The sequence below is a fragment of the Mustela erminea genome, chromosome X (genome assembly GCF_009829155.1).
Source record: "Mustela erminea isolate mMusErm1 chromosome X, mMusErm1.Pri, whole genome shotgun sequence".
Lineage (NCBI taxonomy): Eukaryota > Metazoa > Chordata > Mammalia > Carnivora > Mustelidae > Mustela > Mustela erminea.
Genome location: NC_045635.1, coordinates 100,038,439 through 100,058,340, shown reverse-complemented (window position 1 = coordinate 100,058,340; position 19,902 = coordinate 100,038,439). Strand labels below are relative to the sequence as shown.

The 19,902-nt window shown below is 51.0% G+C and overlaps 1 protein-coding gene and 1 long non-coding RNA gene across 2 annotated transcripts; one reads left to right on the top strand and one right to left on the bottom strand.

The window, feature by feature from the left end:
• Positions 1-416: 416 nt before the first annotated feature.
• On the bottom strand, positions 417-7,892 carry LOC116582773 (rhox homeobox family member 2-like). Its single transcript, XM_032330501.1, has 4 exons — positions 7,681-7,892; positions 7,023-7,515; positions 5,435-5,480; positions 417-921 (listed from the first exon to the last, which is right to left on the bottom strand). The coding sequence occupies exons 1-4, from the start codon at positions 7,811-7,813 to the stop codon at positions 607-609; spliced, it is 987 nt and encodes a 328-aa protein (XP_032186392.1). The 5' UTR covers positions 7,814-7,892; the 3' UTR covers positions 417-606.
• LOC116582775 lies at positions 7,304-19,857 on the top strand. Its single transcript, XR_004282513.1, has 8 exons — positions 7,304-7,413; positions 8,875-8,932; positions 9,258-9,471; positions 10,175-10,251; positions 13,270-13,348; positions 15,323-15,958; positions 18,375-18,492; positions 19,824-19,857. It is a non-coding gene; the product is annotated as an uncharacterized LOC116582775 (long non-coding RNA).
• Positions 19,858-19,902: the final 45 nt, after the last annotated feature.

Sequence of the window (19,902 nt, the reverse complement as noted above, 5' to 3'; positions counted from 1 at the left end):
CTACCCGGAGGGGCGGCGGCGGACACCACTTGCGGAGCTCCAGCAGCACGCCCGGCGGCCGCTTCTCCGCGAGCCCCGTGAGTAGCCCCGTAGAAGTGTCCCTTCCAGATCCCGGGTGGGCCTCAGCTCCTCAACGCCACCGGGGCTCAGCACAGCCTGGAAGCACACTGTTCTCTCCCTTAGAAGCTGACGCCACCCGGTCTTGCAGGCGGCGCCGTTCCGCTGGGGCGGGGGCGGGACGGTGTGGAGGGCGGGGGAAGACCGGGTGCTGGAGGAGCGGTGAGTCCTTGTAAGTCGGCCGAGGGCACTTGGGGGAACCTCAGATGGCCATGGCCTCCTGATGGTGGCTCAGGCACGCGGGTGCGTGAAAGCACTGACCGCACGGCGCACACAAAACAAATACACAAAGAGTGAATTCATAACTTTATTGAAAAGACAACAAGTGCCCCCGGATGGAGGGTCCGTGACTTTGCACTTCTCTCGAATACATTTAGCGGGCATTTAGTGAACTGCTCTTTCGGGTGAGCGCCACAGAACGGGAATCGGCTGCAAAAGTTGCCCCGTGGGAAAAAAACGGTCACGGAGGCCATTCCGTGGGAAAAGAGCTTACAAGAAAACCATGGACGGGGGATACCCGGGAGCGACCACGGGAGGGCAGCCGCAGGGCGGGTAAGGCGGAGGGCGCCAGGGCGGAGGAGGCAAGAAGACAACAGGAAAGGGTGGCATGGGCGGCTGGGGGGGGCCCAGCAGCACTGGCTCGCGAAGAACCCACATGTATTCCGGCTCCTGAATGAGGATGGCACGGCAGGGTCCACCCACGTTAACGACGACGGGGGGGGGCATGGCCACGGGGGGCATGTTTCTGAACCTCAGTGCCCTCTGATGTCTCCTCCACTTGGCCCTCCTATTCTTAAACCAAACCTTCAATCAGAGAGAAAAAGGGATCGTTTTAGTACAGTGAGCATTGAACGTCATCCATGAAAAAACACAGCAGGCTACTCTCTCTGCCCTTGAGCTTTGCAACTGCATGGGGGAAGCTATTTCCTCCTTGCTAAAACAGCTTAGGGAAGGAAGGTAGGGCCACGGGCCCCCCTGCAGCTCCCCCCACAGGGCACCCACCATGTGCCAGGCTCTGGCTCAGCTCCCTGCTTTGACTGGCCTCCCACCTTGCATGTGACTTCTCCCCGTTCTCAGCAGCAGGCGCAGCTGAGGAACTGCTCTCCGTCCCTGCTGTGACTTTTACCCCGGGGATGCCTGTGTCCTCCCAGCCGACCGACAGCTGTGCAGTGGCCACCACTCCCTAGTGACTAGGCAGGTGTCACCCTGCTTCTGGGAGAAGCTCAGAGCGTTCAAAGGCTCTGCTGAGGGGAACAACCCCCATTTTGAAAAGCCCATCTTCAACACAGGCTAAGCAAATAATCCAGAGGCACGTGCTGGGTCTTGCAACAACAGCTTTCCTTTACGGATGACAAAAAGGGTTATTCCTCTTCTGAAACCTCTTCCCAGTGAAAAAGAGGGCATTGTGAGTGAGGCTTTGGGCATGGAGGGCCCAAGAGCCTGTGCCTGGTCTTGCTGGGAAAGAAGGCAGCTGGACACTATCTGAATATTATAGATGTTGGGGACAATGCCTGTTTACATGAATTAGGACCAGATTGATGAAAGTCTTACACCCTTGGCCAGCCAGCAGCCTGGGGGCAGAGAGGCATGCCACCCTCACTGTGCCCCATTCGGCCTCATCCTGCCTGCCCCACCCGTCAGGCTTTCCTGGGCTCAGCAGCCTGTCAGCTCTCTCTGCTCTGGCTGCGCTTCCAGCACCCTGGACAGGACCCCTGCTCTCTTGCTCTAGCTCACTCTCAATCAATCAATTAATCAAATCTTTAAAAAAAAAAAATTCAAAGCGCTGTAGAGTTTGGAAACAGACGAGAACCTTATGTGTTTTTCCTCACTTGCGTCTTCTGACTCCTTTTCCCTTCAGACCCGACTGAGAGAGCAGGGTGCCAGCCCAAGCTGTGGAAAATCAACTCACCCAAACTTAAGGGGACCTGTTCCTCTGAGCTTGCTTTGCCTGCTCCACAGGGCAGAGAGGCCTGGGACTCTCCAGATCTGGGTACAGCTGACTGGGAGCCCAGCCCCTGGTCCCAGGGGCCTGCTTTGTAGGCTGCCTGTGTGAGCTCCCTACCTCTGGTCCGCAGCCCCTCTCCATCACAGATGACGCTCTATGCAGGCAGCAAAGCGAATACACCCACTCTGACTTTTCTATTCCATTTCCCCCTTCTTACATCTCTTTTTTCCCCCCAAATTATCCTTCGATTCCACTCAAGCGAGAGATTCCACTCATGGCCTCAATCACCCCCTGATCCATGGACCCACAAATTAGCCATCACCCACTGAGCCAATGAAAAAGTCTTTGCAATCAGCACATGCCAGAATCCAGCCTAACTAAGAGCCAGTCCCCACCAGGGACAAATGCCACACAATGTCTTCGTAAAAGGACCACAAAAGGAAGACCAAGATCTCAGGTGTCAGACATTCCTCTCCGGAATGTGGTGGTTCCAGAAATTAGAATGTGAGTCCTATCCCGAAGGCATCATCCTCGCCTGCCGCTTCCCCCTGTGCTCCCAACCCACGGCAGCCACCTGGCTGGACCGGCCTCCGCCTTTGCTAGCTTGCTGGGACCTTGCTGGAAAGTGTTATTTCTGTTTATTTGCTCTATGAGACCGATTTCAAAGGTGGCACATCCCCCCTCCCATCTCCACCATAAGACACCATCTACTATTTAAGAAGGTTTTCAGGCTGACGGATCTTTCCTCTCTCAGGCTGAAGGAGTTCCAGAAAATGAAGACGTAGGCCCGCCACTCTCCACACCTGTTTGCCAAATACTTAAAAGCAACAGCTCTAAAATAAATTAATGAAATTTAAGATTCTTTAAGTAAAACAAAATATTTTCTTCAGTTGAAAAGTGAAATTGCCTTCGTCTGAATCCTAGAGCAAGAAATCATGTTATATTAGGGCGCCTGAGTGGTTCACTGGGTTCAGCGTCTGCCTTCAGCTTGGGTCAAGATCCTAGAGTCCCAGGATCCAGCCCCATGAGGGGCAGCTCCCTGCTCAGCAGGAAGCCTGCTTCTCCCTCTGCCCCTCCAGGCTGGTGGGTTTGGGTTAGCTTGGTGGTGTGCTCACTCACTCTCTCAAATAAATAAAACCTTTAAACAACAACAAAAATGTAATCATACATATTAAAAAAAAACAGCAACAGACCTAGACACTTGCACTAAAAACAGTTAAGAGTAAAAATAAAGGTTTGAACTTTTAAATTAAAAAAAAATTATACTGACAGAATAAAATTGTTTCGTCTGAATCCTAGAGAAATAAAATCATAATATTAAGAGGGAAAAGCATAGCAGGAGCCCCAGGCGGTTGTACTCGACACCCTACCCTCCGCATAAGTCTCAGCTTCACTGGACAGAAGGTGGTTGCTTATCTGCTGTGTCATATGTGTGAAATCTTCCCTCAAGCCTACGCCAAAATATCTGTAAATTCGCTCCTTACGCAACGAGCTTATGCTTGTTTTCAAAAAATTAGTGTAATTCAGCTCCTTCGTGCTTTAATTTGAATGATTTCCACTTCAGACTCCCTCCCGACGTGACCCGATGATGAAGAGGGGCCCGCATGATAACCCTCTCAGGAGTGGAGCTGTACGTGAGTAGGTGCGCTTGCGGCTCTCCTTTTCTTTCGATGTGTATAAAATGTCTATGTTTCTGGAGCTATTATTATAAAATAGCATGACATATTATATATATAAACATATATATATTACAAAATAAAACCCATTATAAAATGGGGTACAGATAAATGTATTATATATATAATATATACAAATCACATGAGTAATTATATAGAAATATATATGAAGTACAGAAATTGTTGGGAGCCTCGTGTCTAGAAGGGGTTAACCCAATAGAGCAACAGTTCTTGCGAACCTCTTCAACCGAGGACTTTCAGGGGTGGCGAGCTAGAGTGCCACCGTGTTTCCCTGGATTGTTATGAGAACATTGTAAGGTCTGGCTTGTTGCCATTGCAGCTGCTGTCTCAAGACTAAGTTAATAAGGCTCCTGTGTTTTGAGAATATTGAGTTATGGCCTAAGTGTCCAAACCACGAAGGTCAACGCTATCTGCTATCTCTGCTTGGCCAGCTACTCTCAGGCCAAAATAGAAACTAGATGTACAGAAGGCGATTCTCTTACTGTGTGGTATAAATCAGAACTCTGCAAAAAAACTTTGGCACTTGCTTGATACGTTCGCCTGTGTCCCTCCTGTCCCCACACTCCCTTTCTTCATTCTCCTATGCTTCCACCCTGTTCCCTCTTGTCGCGCCGGCGGCGACAATAAATATACCCTTATACTATAATACTTAAACAATACATGATGATGCTGTTGTAGAAAAACAGTACTACTATAGAATGATATTGCTGTATCAACATATGACCATACCAATCAAGAACTAGTATCACTTAATAATAAATATTAATCTGTAATTGGCACAATAAAGAACATTCTACTGGCTCTAGTATATGGCAATTATATACTACATAAGACTATAATAATAGTATCATGGATAATACTTATATTAATTATCTGTAAATTATATACATATATTTTATATTAGCTACAACACTTAGGTCACACTGATATATATATATATATGTGTGATTATATATATATACACACATATATATGTATATATATATATATATATGGTACTCATCTGTTGCTGAAAATACTTAAAAAATATACTTCTGATATTCTGCATATTCCTTATATATACGTTCAACATATCAAATATATGTTCTGTCTTAGGTGAAGATATACGCATCTATTCTATGAATTAATGTACTTCATCCAGTATATAATTGATATGCATACTTACTCCATTCGATGTATTTCTATCTTACATATTGGTATTAGATATAAATACGTAGGTAGGTTTGTATATAGATAACTATTACCTATAAAGATAGTGTGTATACTATATATATGCTCTGGAATTCTGGTTACATTTCTATTTACACTATATTTAAAAATTTATATAAATACAAGTATTCTATGTCTAATTCAGTGACATCTAAAAGTATATATATGTACAGTTTATACAAACATATGTGTATTTTATACAAGGGATACTATACGATACTGATTTTTCCATTCCTTTAGGAAATCACGTTGCCTCTGGAAATGGGCAATTACCCTAGCCTGGGCTTTCTTTTGCCCATTCCTACCCCCCCGCTCACCAAGACCCAGAAGTTCTACACTTATTTCCCAAAACTAGCAAAGGCAACAAGACCCGGGAAGGTGAGAAGGTCTAGGACAGCGGTGCCCAAGTCCTGAAGCCTGTTGTAGAACCGCTCCCAGCCAAATGGTTTTTTTCTGGTTTACTGACCTGCACTCTGGCTTCAGGCACGTTCATGAATCTTGCAAGCTCCTGGCTGAGGGGAGAAAATCCCAAGTACTCAGGATTGGGAGTTGGGGGTGAGTTAAAATAGAGGATTTTTCCTTCCTCTTCCTAAAATTTTTCCTCAAGGAGGCGTCCGTGACATCTGATGGAGCAATCTCTACATTAGAAAAAGTCACACCATTTCGGGATTTACAGTGAGATTCAGGTGACCAAGAATGGAAGGAGAGCCCGGCTGAAGGAGGCAAAGTCCCCAAGAGCAGGGGACATTCTAATTCAGTTTCTTCTCGTGTTACCAACTTCAAAATGAAGAAAAGTCTGAGGATCTCTCTCTACAGACTTTTAATCCTTGCTCTTACCCATTTTATGGATTAATTTAGAGCCCTCTCATAAGGTGCTGTCCCTCCATCTCTCTCTCTCTCCCCGACTTTGCCCCCCAATCTCTCTCTCTCTCTATCCCCAACCCCCATCTCTCTCTCTTTCTGTCTCTCTCTCTCCCCGACTTTGCCCCCCATCTCTCTCTCTCTCTCTCTGTGATGATCAAGTTCGAGTACATTCCCACTGGGTGCTAAGGGACGGTACCAACTGCTGTTCATTCCTTGGTGGTGTTATTTTCAAGTTTTGGTCTCACAGACGTCCCCCCACATCCCCCCGCACCCCACCCCACCAGCAGACCCCATGCCCCCACCACTCTTCTGGACCCTCTAGGTTGAGCTTTCCCGCAAGCAACACTTTTTTTTCCCCCGCAAGCAACATTTAATTATACTTTTTTTAACTTCAGATTTTCATTTTAAATAATCTCTACGACCAGCGTGGGGCTCGAATTTAAGACCCCAAAATCAAGAGTTGCAGGCTCAACCCACTGAGCCAGGCTTTTCTTTTGTTTTGTTTTAACTTTCAAGGTTTTTCAAGACCTCCAGCATAATCTAAGGGAAGGCAGAACATTCAGGAATCCAGATAGTTTCCGACTGTATTTTTTTTTTTTTTTTTTATTATACAGGGGAAAGCGCGAACGCAGTCCCCCACTACCATAGTCTTAAAAATGTAAAAATGGGTGCAGGGGCCTCACGGTGGGTGTAGAGATTCCTTAAAATGAACAATTTGTACAAAAGTGACGACGAGTAGGTTTCTGACGACGTTAAACAGAGGTAGGCTCTTAAACCATTCGCTCCCGCGTCTCAGACCTGCGGCCCCCGTCCCCGCTAGCGTGCTTCCAGCAGGACCTTCCTCTACCAAGTGCGGCGGACACTTTGCGGGCAGGACGCGTTCCAATGGGCGTGAATGTCCGCCTTCAGCCCCCGCCCCCGCCCGCGTGCCCGGCAGCCTGGAGGCGGCTGGCCTTTCTGACCACGGCGAGGACCCACGCTGAGAGCCCGCCCGCGCCCCAGCCCCCGGGCCGCCCCGCCCCTCCCTCCGCCCGCGCCCCCCCGGGGCCGGCGCCTCCCGGGGCCCGCGCCCCCCCGGGGCCGGCGCCTCCCGGGGCCCGCGCACCCCCGGGGCCCGCGCACCCCCGGGGCCCGCGCCTCCCGGGGCCCGCACCCCCCGGGGCCCGCGCCCAGCGCCCCAGTCCGCTTACCGCATCAGCGCGTTGGGATACTGAGTGCGCTGGAACAAGCCCTCCAGCTCGCGCAGCTGCAGCCGGCTGAACGGGACTCTATGAGCCCCCGGCGGCCCGGGCGCTGGTGCCCGGCCTGGGGCGGGGGCCTGGGCCGGCGGGCCCTGCGGCAGCGGCGGCCCTTCGGCCCCCTGTGGCCCCTCCGGCTTGGGCTGGCCCTCCTGCTTCTCCAGCTCCAGCTGCCCTGGCGCAGGCAGTAGAAATTCTGCGGCCTCGCGGCCGTCCACCGCCTCTTCGACACCGTCGCCATCGCTGTCGCCGACGCCATCGCTGTAGCCGACGCCATCGCTGTCGCTGACGCCATCGCTGTCCGCCTCCTCCTGGACTTCAGTGGCTCCAGGGCCCCGCTCAGGTGCGAACTCGGCCCCTGCTTCCGCCGCTCCCTCTCCGGCGTCTCCGGGAGCCTCGGGGTCTCCGGGCTCTCCGCTTAGCGACATCGCCTCAGGCTGGGGTTCTGCAAAGGACGAGATCCACACAGAAAGATCAGGGCGTCGAAGCCCGGGGCCGTGAGAAGGAGGGGGTGAGGGTCAACCTCTGCGGGGTGACCAGACCGCTCCACTCGCCCGGGGACCTTGGTCTCTGGGGCTTGACGCCGGAGCCTGTCCCAACGGGCACGGACCTTGCGGCACTTCCTGCTCCTCGTCGACGCCCAGGCTGAGGAAGCCGGTGCCCTCGTCCTGGTCTGGGCCCTGAGGCTCCATATCCCTGGTGCCGTCAGGCGCACATTCCCCGTCAGACCCTGCGGGATCCATGGGTGACCCAGAGAGCGGTGGCCTGCCAACGGGCTTCCGCCAAACGGTCCTGGCGTTGTCAGGTTCCGGAAAGTCTGAGTAGCCGCCCTCCCTATATATACCCCCCACCCCCCGGCTGCGGGGGGGTGGGGCCCGCCGAGGTGCGCATGCGGCTTGGGCCTGGGCCCCAAGCCTGCGTGTGCACTTGCGAGGGTACTCCGGGAGGGAGCACTTGGCCTAGGGCATCCGAGCCGTCGCGGCCTAGCTAGAGAGGCTGAGTCTTCCAGTCGACGCTGGGCTCACACGCCCCAGACTGGTGGTCTGTGTCCCCCAGGGGAAGGCGCCACGCTGGATCGTGCTAGCCCGTGTGGGCAGGGGAAGACGCAGAGCCCACCCTAGCTCTGGAGACGCCGCCGAGGGCTTGGGAGAAGGTCCCTGGCCAGCCCTGCGAATCCAGGAGCCGCCACTAGGCAGGGAATAGTCATCCGAGGAATGTGATGGGCTCTGAGGTGGCCCCCTCTGAGGCTTTTCGGGAGGCGGCCCAAGTCAGAGCCCGCCACACCCCCGGGTCCCCGGGGTCCTCTGAGCACGTCTGGTGCCCAGATGCACCGTGCAGATGAAACCACGCTTGCCCCTTCACAGGGGCCTGGGCCTCCGGGATTTTAGTCCCGAAGCCACACTTCAGGACAGGGCTGCGAACCTGCACGGGGCTTAGCGCCTTCCAAGTCGGCTCAGACTGGACAGCCCTCCCACGGCTTGGAGTTTTGTTCAGTTTTCCTCGTTCAAACTTTGCTCTTCTCATCGCCACCATGGATGCCGAAACCCCTTCGGGCACAGTGTCTATACCTCCGCCTTGAGACTCTCTCTACAAGCATGCGTGTTCCTTATGGTGGGACCCTTTGGATCTGGGTCATTACCCACTTTCTGGCCTTTGTCCCCCCCCCCCCCCCCGCCCCCACACACAGACACCCTCTCTCCTGGGTTTTCCAAGAAATATCTTCCTGAGCCCTTGCTGAGGAATAGCTGAATTTTCTTTCTTGTTTGTTGTTTTTCTTTTCCGTTCTTGTTTTTGTTTCTTCCAGCGAGGATACATCCTTATTGGTTGGAGAGTTGAGTTGAGCAAGTTTTTGGTTTCTCCAGGTGAGTCCAATAAAGGGACAGGGCCCAGAGGTTTGGGGTATGGAAGGAATCGATGACAGTGACTCTACAGTTTGTCCCAGTTCAGTAAATGCCAGGTGTCCTGCATTCTTTCAGAAGTGAATTTTACAACCAAAGAAGAAAACCCCAAGCAAATACTGAGCTCAGCCTGATGGTAGGCATGTTTTTTTGTTTTGTTTTTTTGTTTTGTTTTGTTTTTTTCCCAAATGAAAGGGAGCAGTCCCGATTGAGGGCTCTGTGGTTTTCCCTTCTGGAACTGTTTTATAGATGCTCCGACACCTGTTACTATCCTAACTATTGGAAATAGCTCCTAGGCCCGGGTCCCGTGGTGGACAATGTCCCTGAAGGACCCCGCGATCACCGCACAGCCAAGCTCACCACTCTAGTTGAAATCCGAAGCTTCAGCATTCCCACGGGCTCCCCAGGGCATCGTGTGCCCAAGGTGCCTCAGCCCCCGCGCCTGAGGGGGAGAAGTGCCCCTGCCTCGTGGTCCTGGAGGATGGCTCATAAACCCACCGAAGGTTTGGGGACCAGTCCCTTTTCACAGAGGTGGTAAGGGATGGAGACCGGACTGCCCCCTCCTGACTGGAACCAAATGTCTCCTCCTGGGCTTTGGTCTTGTTGAGTGCTGCCAGCCCCCGCCCGGCACCCCGTGGCCAGGTATCCCGGGCACAATTTTGACCTGAGGCTATTTATTGTGTGAGAGAGCTCAAGGGCTTCCGTCCTATGCCTGTTGGCCTCCCTGTGGTCTCCGCGTGCCCTTTCCTGTCTCCGTCTCCACGGCGTGGTCCTGTCTGCTGCCCTTCAGTCTCTCGTGGGACCCTCGGCCTCTCTCGCCCTACGTGGGCATCAAGTATGCTAGCATTTACTTACACCGTTTCTTTCAATCACTTCACCCTTGGCACACCTTAGGAAGCAAATGAAACCTCGCCCTTAGCAAAAATAGCCCCGAGTCATGATTCCTTGGGCCCCGCTCATTGGAGGGGGGCTCTGGAGCCATAGGGATGCAGGCGGCCTCCTGCTCGCTCATCCCTTGCGAGCTGGCAGAGCTGCCGATCTGCTTGGTCTCACTCTGCCCTGGTTTCCTCGTCTGTAAGAGGAGAGCAACAATCTCGGCAGTGTGCTGCCGGAGTGACTGAGATGACACACAGAACTATGGCTGATGGCCCTGCCCTGACCTCCCCAATCTGGACTGCAGCCCGTCTTCTGTTTCTTTACTCACAGGCGCCGTGAGAGCAGAGAGCCGCTGGTTCGTCACCAGAGGTCGGCAACGAGGACAGATCGTGATCTTGTGACCTAAGGTCTCTAGCCTTACCTGTCCCATGGGGCTCTGTTTCGGTTTCTTGTTGTTTTTTTTGTTTTGTTTTGTTTTATTTTTCTTAAGGAATCTGTCTACCCAGTGTGGGGCTGGGCCCCCTGACTCCAAGATCAAGAGCCACGGGCTCCCCCACCTGAGCCAGCCAGGCTTCCCCCACCGTGTCCCTTGGTACCTACACAGGCTTCAGGCAGTAAACCTGTGTTGGCCGCTGGGTTTCCAGGGCCCTTTGCCAGGCAGTGGGGGGAAGGAGTCTGGTGAGACCAAGCCAACCTGGCACCCTGGTTCTCCCAGCGCACGGGAGAGACAGAAGCTGGAAGTGATGGAGTCTCAGCACCACTAACGGGCTCTGTGACCCAGGTAAATCAGTTGACCTGTTTGGGCCTCCCAGGCCCCCTCTGCGAGATGGAGATCAGGATGGCCCCTGCTCTCCCGAGGGGAGCTGTGGCTCTTAATCGAGGTGATGCAGGTAAGGCCGAGGGGGAAGGCTCAGTCCGCTGGAGCCCACGTTGGAGTGAAGGGGCGGGGACTGAGTGGGGTCAGGCTGGACGTGGGCCCTCCCTGTGGTCAAAGGAGCCAGACAGGGCGTCTCAGCCCTGCTCTGGAGCAGAGCGATCGGACCTGTGCTTGCTCGTGCTGGTGACCTCCCTGGAGTGCTCCCCGTGTACTGCAGCCTGGCTCGTGGGCCTTACCGCTGTCCCTTGAGGAGGGCTGGGCGCTGGGTGCCAGGGGTGGTAGAAGCATCGCGGGTTTTTCCTTTTCGCCCTAACCAAGACAATGCAGGCTGAGAGAGGTTCGGTGACTTTGGCAAGGTGGAGGGGGCCCAGGAGCCAAACCTCTGCAGCGACTGGTCCTAGCAGCCCCTAGTCCAAGCCGATTTGGCTTCTGGGGAGTCGTGGGGCTTCCCTTCCACCTCAGAGGCCATCAGAGGCCGGTCTGTGGCAAGCAGGCTGTGCCTTGAGCTTCAGGGCAAGGGGGTAGTGTGAGCGGCCCCAGCAGGGAGGAGAGGAGACGTCTGAACTTGTCTCGGGGCACCCAGCCACGGCCGGTGGGCTCTGGAGTGTGAGCTGGAGAGGAAGCTAGGGAGTAGTCTGTATTAGGGGCCAAAAGGTTGCAACGTCAGGTGGGGGCCGAGTTCGAGGAGGGCGTTGGAATGTGTACCTTTGGGATGATGGAAGCTGACAGTGGTCAGGCATGGGGGCGCCCTCATGAAAGCACGGCTGTAGGATGAGTTTCCGGGGCAGGGGGAGCCTCTGCTGGCCCCCAGCTCCGTTCATTGCAGTTAGTGGGGGTGGGGATCAAGGTCCGGAGCCAGAGCCCTTACCTGGAGGCCACTGGTGTCCACCAGGTACGTCGGAGTCCCCTGGAATTGGAGTGGAAAATTCCTTGTGTGGTGGCATTGCAGTCATGTGTACCTTTCATCAGTTAGAGGGGGGACAGTGCCCCTAACCACCCCCTCCCACCTCAGGAAACATCCGAGGAAAGACCAGGGACTTGAGTAGCGTAAGCCGCTGTGGACTTGGGGCACACGCTTCTGGTTCAGGCACAACCTCATTCGTCTTCTTTCCTGCTCTCTCTCTGCTCACTGCATGGCAGGGGCAAGGCTGACTGTCCCCGTGCCTCCATTTCCCCAATGGGAAATAGGGCAACGATCCCTGTCACTACCACTGCCACTGGAATAATGAGTATCCTCCCACGGACTTCTTATGAAGTCAGAATGACGTATGGCAAGATGGCTGCCTTGTCTCTCTCTTTCCTCCCTCTCTCTCTTTCAGCCCCCCCTTTCCTCCCTCATCACTTTATCTCTTCTTCCCTTCTTTCTTCCTTCCCTCCCTGTGCCTTCTCCCTCCCTTTCCCTACCTCCTTCCTTCTTCTGTCTTCCCACTCCCTCCTCTTCCTCCGTCCATCTTCGTCTCCTTCTTTCCCTCCCTGCCTTTCCGCTCTCCTCCTCACCCTTCCTTCTGCCTCTTCCCTTCCTTCCTCTGTTCCTTTTTTCTTCCCTATCATGTGTGTTTGTGCACATGTGTATTTAAGTGTGTCAGTCTGTGTCTTTGTACCATAAAGCTTCAAAGACATAAGGAAATCATCGAGAAAAAGACAATACATGATTTGAAATCACATATCATCTAGAACAAGGGAAATGCCACACCTATGTAACAAAGCAATATGTGGGAGTTCAGTAAAGGTAGAATTTCTATTCAGTACAATTCTGGAAACATAGTCTAAAGAGGTAGACTTTAAGATTACTCTTGAAGCATGGATAGAAGGTCTTACTGGACTTCCCTACATAAACTCTTCCTCCTCAATAACAAAAGTAACATATCATGGAGTGCCTGGCTGGCTCAGTCAGTAGAACCTGGGGCTCTTTCTTTCTTTTTTTTTTTTTTAAGGATTTTATTTATTTATTTAGAGAGCAAGAGGAAGAGAGTGAGCACAAGCAGGGGGAGCTGGAGAGGGAGAGGGAGAAGAAGCAGTCTCCTTGCTGAGCAGGATCCCAGGATTCTGGGATCGTGACCTGAGCCAAAGGCAGAGGCTTAACAGACTGAGCCACCCAGGTGCCCCAGAGAGGGAAAGAATCTTAACCAGACTGTGCTCTGAGCAGGGCACCCCATGGGCAGATCCCACCTTCCCAGATCAGGATCTGAGCCTGAATCAACAGTCAGCTAATTAACTGACTTAGCCGCAGGGGTGCCCCATCATAATCTAATTCTAAATAAAAAGTTAAAATAAGAATAATAATAATGAAATAAACCTACTAATTACTATCTATTCCCATGTGAAAGGTGTCTTCCTGTACCAGGAGGTTAAAAAGTTCTGAGACTCAGGGCGCCTGGGTGGCTCAGGTCATGGTCTCGGGGTCCTGGGATCGAGCCCCACATCAGGCTCTCTGCTCCTTCCTAGGAGCTTGAGATCATGACTTGAGCCGAAGGCAGAGGCTTAATCCCCTGAGCCACCCAGGTGTCCCTCATTACTTTTTCTACGAGTTTTGTTTTTTTCTTTTAAGATTCCACATGTATATGAGATCATACAGTATTCGACCAAAGAAAATATTAGTGGAGCCCTCCGTCTACTTTGCAAACATGGTAAGAGTTGTTTTATGAAACCAGTATTGGAAATAGGCAACTAGCGTCAGCCTATACCTTAGTTGGCCTGCTTTGTGCTTTGGCTGTATTGATGCAGATTTGACCTCCAGTAGACCTTGGAGAGCTCCAAGACACTGGCTTCTTTAGCCGACATTCTCATGCAGCAGAAGGAGCAAATGCTAAGGTGGGAAGGGGAAATGAGGCAACAAATAGGGAGAGGCTTCCGCCAAGGCTCTCCATTGAGGCCGTCTGGGTCAGCATGAGGCCTGCTGTCTGTTGGGCCACCTTGCACACCAGAACATCCCTGTCACCAAGGTCAGTGGGGACCAGGGTAAAACCTTGTCTGGGGAGAATTCCCTCTTCCAACGCTAACTGTGAGGGATCCCGCCAGTTGTCTCAGTTCGGCCCCCAGTAAGTGGAGCTAACTCCCCATTCCATGCAGCCAGGCAGCCCCCTTTCCACTTGGCACCTGGATGAGGTCCTCAGGGACGGCCTGGGCCTGCGTGTGTGCGCACGCGCATTGGGAGGGAATGGCCAGGCCCTCCTAGGCACTGCCATTTCACCTTCTGTGCCTTTAGCATTGTGCGGGTGGTTACCTACAAAACAGACCGGAGCTTGTCCTCCTCACTGTCGGGGTCATTGTGCTGCCTTCCCCTGGAGCACACCGGTCCTCCTCCTCCGCAGATCTTCTCTGATTTGTCTCTCCCAGAGGTCGAAGCTTCTGCATTTCCAGGCAGTGTCCTTGCTGGGTAGTCTGCCCGGAGAGAAGCGACCAAGGGCCCAGCCCAGCGCACCTGGTGGTTTGAAGCATCTGTTCAGGAGGACAGCCGCCTCCCTCCTGGGAGGGACAGGAATGTCAACCTCCCTGCCTTTAGTCACTTCAAGTGACACTAGCCAGCTCGACCCAAGGGCTGGGGACTCCATGGCCTTCTGGGACAAGGCTAGAATGACGTCTTCCCCAGTGGATTCCAGTGTGCCAGCAGCAGAGGCAAGCCTGCTGTTTACTGAGGTGACGGCTCCAGGAGCACTTGGGTTATGCCCTCAGCCGCCATCTCCGCCTTCGTGGCTCCTTTACCTGCCACGGGGGCCCACAGGCAAAAGGACGTGCTCTTGACTCAAAGTACTATAGTGGAGGAAAAAGAACTTTCCCTTCACCTTCTAGGTTGGGCTGTGCAGGGGAGCAATATTTACCCCCCTCCATGTGTCTCCTTGGTACGTAGATTCGTTTTGGTAATTTTTTAAAAAAATTTATTTATTGGGACGCCTGGGTGGCTCAGTTGTTAAGTGTCTGCCTTCAGTTCAGGTCATGATCCCAGGGTTCTGGGATCAAGCCCCGCATCAGTCTCCCTGCTCAGCGGGGGGGCCTGCTTCCGTCTCTCCTGGTCCCACTGCTTGTGTTTCCTCCCTGTGTGTGTGTGTGTGTTAAATAAATAAAATCTTTTTAAAAAGATTTTATTTATTTATTTGAGAGGGAAAGAGATAGCACAAGCAGGGAGCTGGGGGGAAGAGGGAGAGGGAGAAGCAGGCTCCTGGCTGAGCAGGGAACGGGACATGGAGCTCTTTCCCAGGACCCTGATATCACGACCCCAGCCAAAGGCAGCCTTAACTAACTGAGCCACCTAGGCACCCCTTGGTAATTATTTTTAAGAAATAGAAAACTCAGATTTTTTTTGGCCTCCCCTCTCATTGCGCAAAAGAATTTATTTTTTAAAGATTTTATTTTAAGTAATCTCTAGTCCCAGAGTGGGGCTCGAACTCACAACGCTGACATCTAGAGTCGCACCCTCCACTGACAACCTGCCAAGTACCCCTAACTGCCTGAAAGAATTTAGATTGAGCACCTGTTCCAGAAAGAGAGCTATCAGCACAGGTAGGGACAGTATCATATAAACTCGGCGAGGTTGTCCCTCTGGCAACCACCGGTGTGTGTTTCTGTTTCTGTTTTTGGTTTGTTTGTCTTCTACTGCCCACCAGGCCCCTGGGATGTCGGCTGGCTATGCTAGGGAGTCATGCTGGTGCCGGGAAGCTGGTCCTCAGGATCTGGAAAGGTCTGAGAATGAGGACGCTATAAACCTAAGCCAGCAGCCCCGATCCCAGAGCACAGCTGATGGCTCCTGGTGTCACAGATTCCAGAGAAACCGAGTAACTACCAAATCCTATCTTTATGTGGAGGGAGAAAGGTGGTGATGTTTGGTGAGCAAGAGGGCACACCAGGACTCCATGCCTTAAGTGAGGGGTGGCTGCGTGCTGGGACAGAGGGTGAAACCTTGATTGGAGAGCCCTTTGAAGGAGAGAGCTATGCGCATAGGTGGAGTGAGTGCTGAAGTTTTCAACCTGGGTGAGCGCTGCTCCTTTCTGGGTGGCTCCGGGCCCATGGCAGGACATGGCTGCTTAGAGGCCGGACCTCAGTGGGATGAACTCCGGACGCTCTCTCTCATGGGTCACCCACTGTTCTGCGCTTGTGTTCCGTCCTCTGTCATAGGAAGAGAAGGGACTAGGATGCCGGCACAAGTCCCTTTCGGAACAGTGATGACGGTGATTTCTTCCTTTAACCCAGGTGTCTCCCCAGAAGACACAGAGGTACTTTGTTTGGAAGAGCAGCACGAGATGGTGAGGCTGGTTCTCTGTTGTTGCTAACCTTTTCCTACAGGGCCTGTGAACATTTGTCGCACTTGCCCCATGCAAGTGAGCTTGTGTGAGAGTCGCACAAAGGAAAATGAGTACCAGTTTGCCGAGAGGAGGTGGCTGAGGCAAGGACTGGCTCTCTCTGGGACACTTTGCTGCCTTGGCTTAATGGGAGCAGCCAGAAGTCTCAGAAGAATCCCCAAACAAAAGTAATGGCACGCAGAATTCCTAGGACCACATTCCTAGGACCAGGGGTGTGTTACCATAGCAGCTGACTTCCAAGGGGTCCACTCAAGGTTTTTTTTTTTTTTTTTTTAAGAATTATTTTTTTAAGGTGAACTTCTTTTTTTTTTTTTAAGATTTTGTTTATTTATTTGACAGAGAGAGATCACAAGTAGACAGAAAGGCAAGCAGAGAGGGAGGGGGAAGCAGGCTCCCCGCTGAGCAGAGAGCCCGATGAGTGACTCGATCTCAGGACACTGAGATCACGACCTGAGCCGAAGGCAGCGGCCCAACCCACTGAGCCACCCAGGCGCCCCTCCACTCAAGGTTTTGAGAACTCCAGTCCCCATCCTGGGCTACAGCAAGTCATATGAGACCAAGTTCACCTTACCTACCAGGAAAGGCTGTGAAGGACTCTTTTCACTCCATTATTCCACGTCCAGGACTCCAGCCCTTCCTAGAGATGTCACATCGTCACCAATAACTACATGGTAGGTCAGTTTATGCATGGGGTACTCAGAGCAAGCCTAGTGATAAGCACAGTGCCCCACGATCAGAACTCTGGCAAATGTATTTCTGTTCTTGTGAAGACAACTCGGAACAGATTCCATTCCTCTGTTTTGTATACATTTATAGTAATATTATTTTTGTTTAAAAAGTCTTTTCTCATATCTGTTTGGAAGGACCACTTTTTTTTTTTTTTTTTTAATCGAGAGTCACAGGCTCTACCAACTGAGCCAGCCCGGTGTCCCTGAGAGACCACCTCTTGTGCTGAATTTTTTGTTGTTGTTGTTTTAAGTAATCTTTATGTCCAACATGGGGCTTGAACTCAGGACCCAGAGAGGAAGAGTTGCATGCTCTACTGACTGAGTCAGTCAGGCACCCCCACACTCTTGTACTGAGGTATAAAGAATTGTTTCTGGTCCCTTCCTTTGCCCCTGGCCCTTTGTTGCTAAGTACTTATAGTTAAAATAGTTGTCTGGAATTTTGATCGTCAGGGACTTCCAAGTGAAATCTCCAATGTTCTGATCATAGTTGTTTAAATCAAGATCTAGGTTACATAAATCTAATTTTAGTCAAAAAACATTTCCCCCCAAATAGTTCATGCCTTCTTCCTACTTAATTTGACCATTAGCTTTACCATTTGAAAGTTAGCTGGCATGTGTTGTTTATTATGGAAAACTCTAGAAAGCAGGACTACATCGAGAACTATTAGATTACTGTAAAATGCTGAATCTGCTGGACTCCTTAAAGATTGTACTTACAAATTTTCAGCAAAAACCAACACCTATAGGAGCACCTGACTGGCTCAGTCGATAGGGCATGCAACTCTTGATCTTGGGGTTGTAAGTTTGAACCCTTTGTTGGGTGTAGAGATTACTTTAAAAAAAAAAAAGGCTTTAAAAAAACTAACATCTACAAAGACAACCCATTTCAAGTCGATGAAGTTATTGGTTGCTAGTTTCTTTTTCCTTTTTTAAGAAAAAAGATTTTATTTTTGGGGTGCCTGGGTGGCTAAGTCCGTTACGCGTCTGCCTTCAGCTCAGTTCACGATCCCAGGGTCCTGGGGTCCAGCCCCATGTCGCTCCCTCTCTCTCTACCTGCAGCTCCCTCTGCTTGTGCTCTCGCTTTCTCTCTCTCTGTCAAAGGAATAAATAAAATCTTTAAAAATATATTTTATTTTTAAGTGATCTCTACACCCAACATGGGCTCAAACTTACAACTCTGAGATCAAGACTTGAATGCTCCACCAACTGAGCCAACCACGCGCCCCACCGGTAACCGGTTTCTAAAGATTTTTTTTTTAATAAATCAAAGGTATTTCCTTATATTACAATAACTAATTCCTGAGATATGCTTTCAGGATGTTTGAAATGTTCATTAAGAGAAATTTTCTTGGAGCTCCTGGGTGGCTCAGTCAGTTAAGCATCTGCCTTCAGCTCGGGTGGTGATCCTGGGGTCCTGGGATTGAGGCCCATGTGGGCTCCATGCCCAGTGTATAGTCTGTTTCTCCCTCCCCCTCACTCATGGTCTTGCTTTAGCTTGCTTTCTCTCTCAAGTACGTAAATAAAACCTTAAAAAAAAAAAAGGGAATAACCTTCAGGGCATTCATTAATTTGGGGAATTAATGAAGACCTTTCTTTATAAACCTAGACTAAGTGTAAATTTTTATCTGCAGCCCAACTCTGCGTATTTCTTATGCTTAAGCCACCACTCTGCCTTAATACATCTGGGATCTGAAAGGAAAGACAAGTTTAAAATACGTGTGACAAAAATGCCATGCACGTACAGGAAAGGTATCCTTTCTTGTCGTTGTTTGTTTCTTCCTGACAGCCTGCGCTTCAAAAAAGAATGTTCTTTGCTAGCGTGTGTCAGACTGGATGTGAGGGTTAACTGAGGGATTTGTGCTGAATGTTCTCCTGCTTTCAGTCTCAGGGTGGGAAAGCTGCATATGGTTTTTCCGGCTGTGACTAGAGCAGAGAAGGGATCAGGACTGGGTTTGATGGTACCTGGAGCATACTGGTACAGACCCCGTAGTTCTGAAGGCTCTTAAAGCATTGAGAAACTCGATATTTAAAAAAGAAAGACGGGGCACCTGGGTGGCTCAGTGGGTTAAAGCCTCTGCCTTCAACCCAGGTCATGATCTCGGGGTCCTGGGAACAAGCCCCGCGTTGGGCTTTCTGCTCAGCAGGGAACCTGCTTTCTCTCCTCTCTCCACCTGACTCTCTGCCTACTTGTGATTCTCTCTCTGTCAAATAAATAAATAAAATCTTTTAAAAAAATAAAAAAGAAAGATATGGGGCGCCTGGGTGACTCAGTGGGTTAAAGCCTCTGCCTTCAGTTCAGGTCATGATCCCAGGGTCCTGGGATCGAGCCCCGCATCGGGCTCTCTGCTCAGCGTGGAGCCTGCTTCCCTTTCTCTCTCTCTGCCTGCCTCTTTGTCTACTTGTGATCTCTGTCTGTCAAATAAATAAATAAAATCTTAAAAAAAATAAAAAAGAAAGACAGTGGTCAATGATGAAGTTCTAGAACCTAGGTGAGGTTCAATGGGGTGAGGTCCAGAGCCGAAGGCTAAGAAAGAATTCTTAAGACATCTCTGGTGCAAAAAGGTGGTTTATTAAAGTCCCCACCATGGGGACAGGATCCATGGGCAGGAGAGATGCTGCCCCGCTATCCTGAGGAGTGGCTGATTATATACACAGGAGTTGGGTAGGTGAAGACAAGGGGGTGTTAAGAAGCGCTGTCACGGTAAAGAAGACTGTCAGGATATTGGAGGTCTGGTTATTTTCAAGCCAAGGCCATTTTTCCCTCTAATGGCACTCACCTGAAGACAATTGGGAGCTTCCTGGTAGAATGTCACATGTTTATCAAACATCCTTGTTAGTGAGAGTTAAGTTTAGAAGAAATTTAACTTTATTTACATTTCCTTTTACCTCAGCCTCCTTCAGTTTTTATGGAGGGGAGGGCGACATTAGGGCTTGAGGAACTGAGTTATTTGCCTCTGGAAATTGGGCTATTGATAAGACAGCTTCTTTGTTGTAAATCACTGGGACATTTGTAGACTGAGGGAGACTCTTGTCTTGCAGGATTGTGATCTCTGCAAGTTAACTATTTGTTTTTCTTTTAGGGCAGCCAGGGGTGCCTGAGGAATGTCACACATATTACCGAGGGGAGCAGGAAGACAGAGGGTGCAAGGTGCCAGCTTT

Excerpts from the sequence above, each read along its gene's own strand:
- LOC116582773 (XM_032330501.1), bottom strand. The coding sequence starts at position 7,813 with ATGGATCCCGCAGGGTCTGACGGGGAATGTGCGCCTGACGGCACCAGG. Across the intron at positions 5,481-7,022 it reads TATCCCAACGCGCTGATGCG|CCAGGAGCTTGCAAGATTCA; the intron begins GTAAGCGGACTG and ends TTCTCCCCTCAG. Across the intron at positions 922-5,434 it reads TGCCTGAAGCCAGAGTGCAG|GTTTGGTTTAAGAATAGGAG; the intron begins GTCAGTAAACCA and ends CTCTGATTGAAG.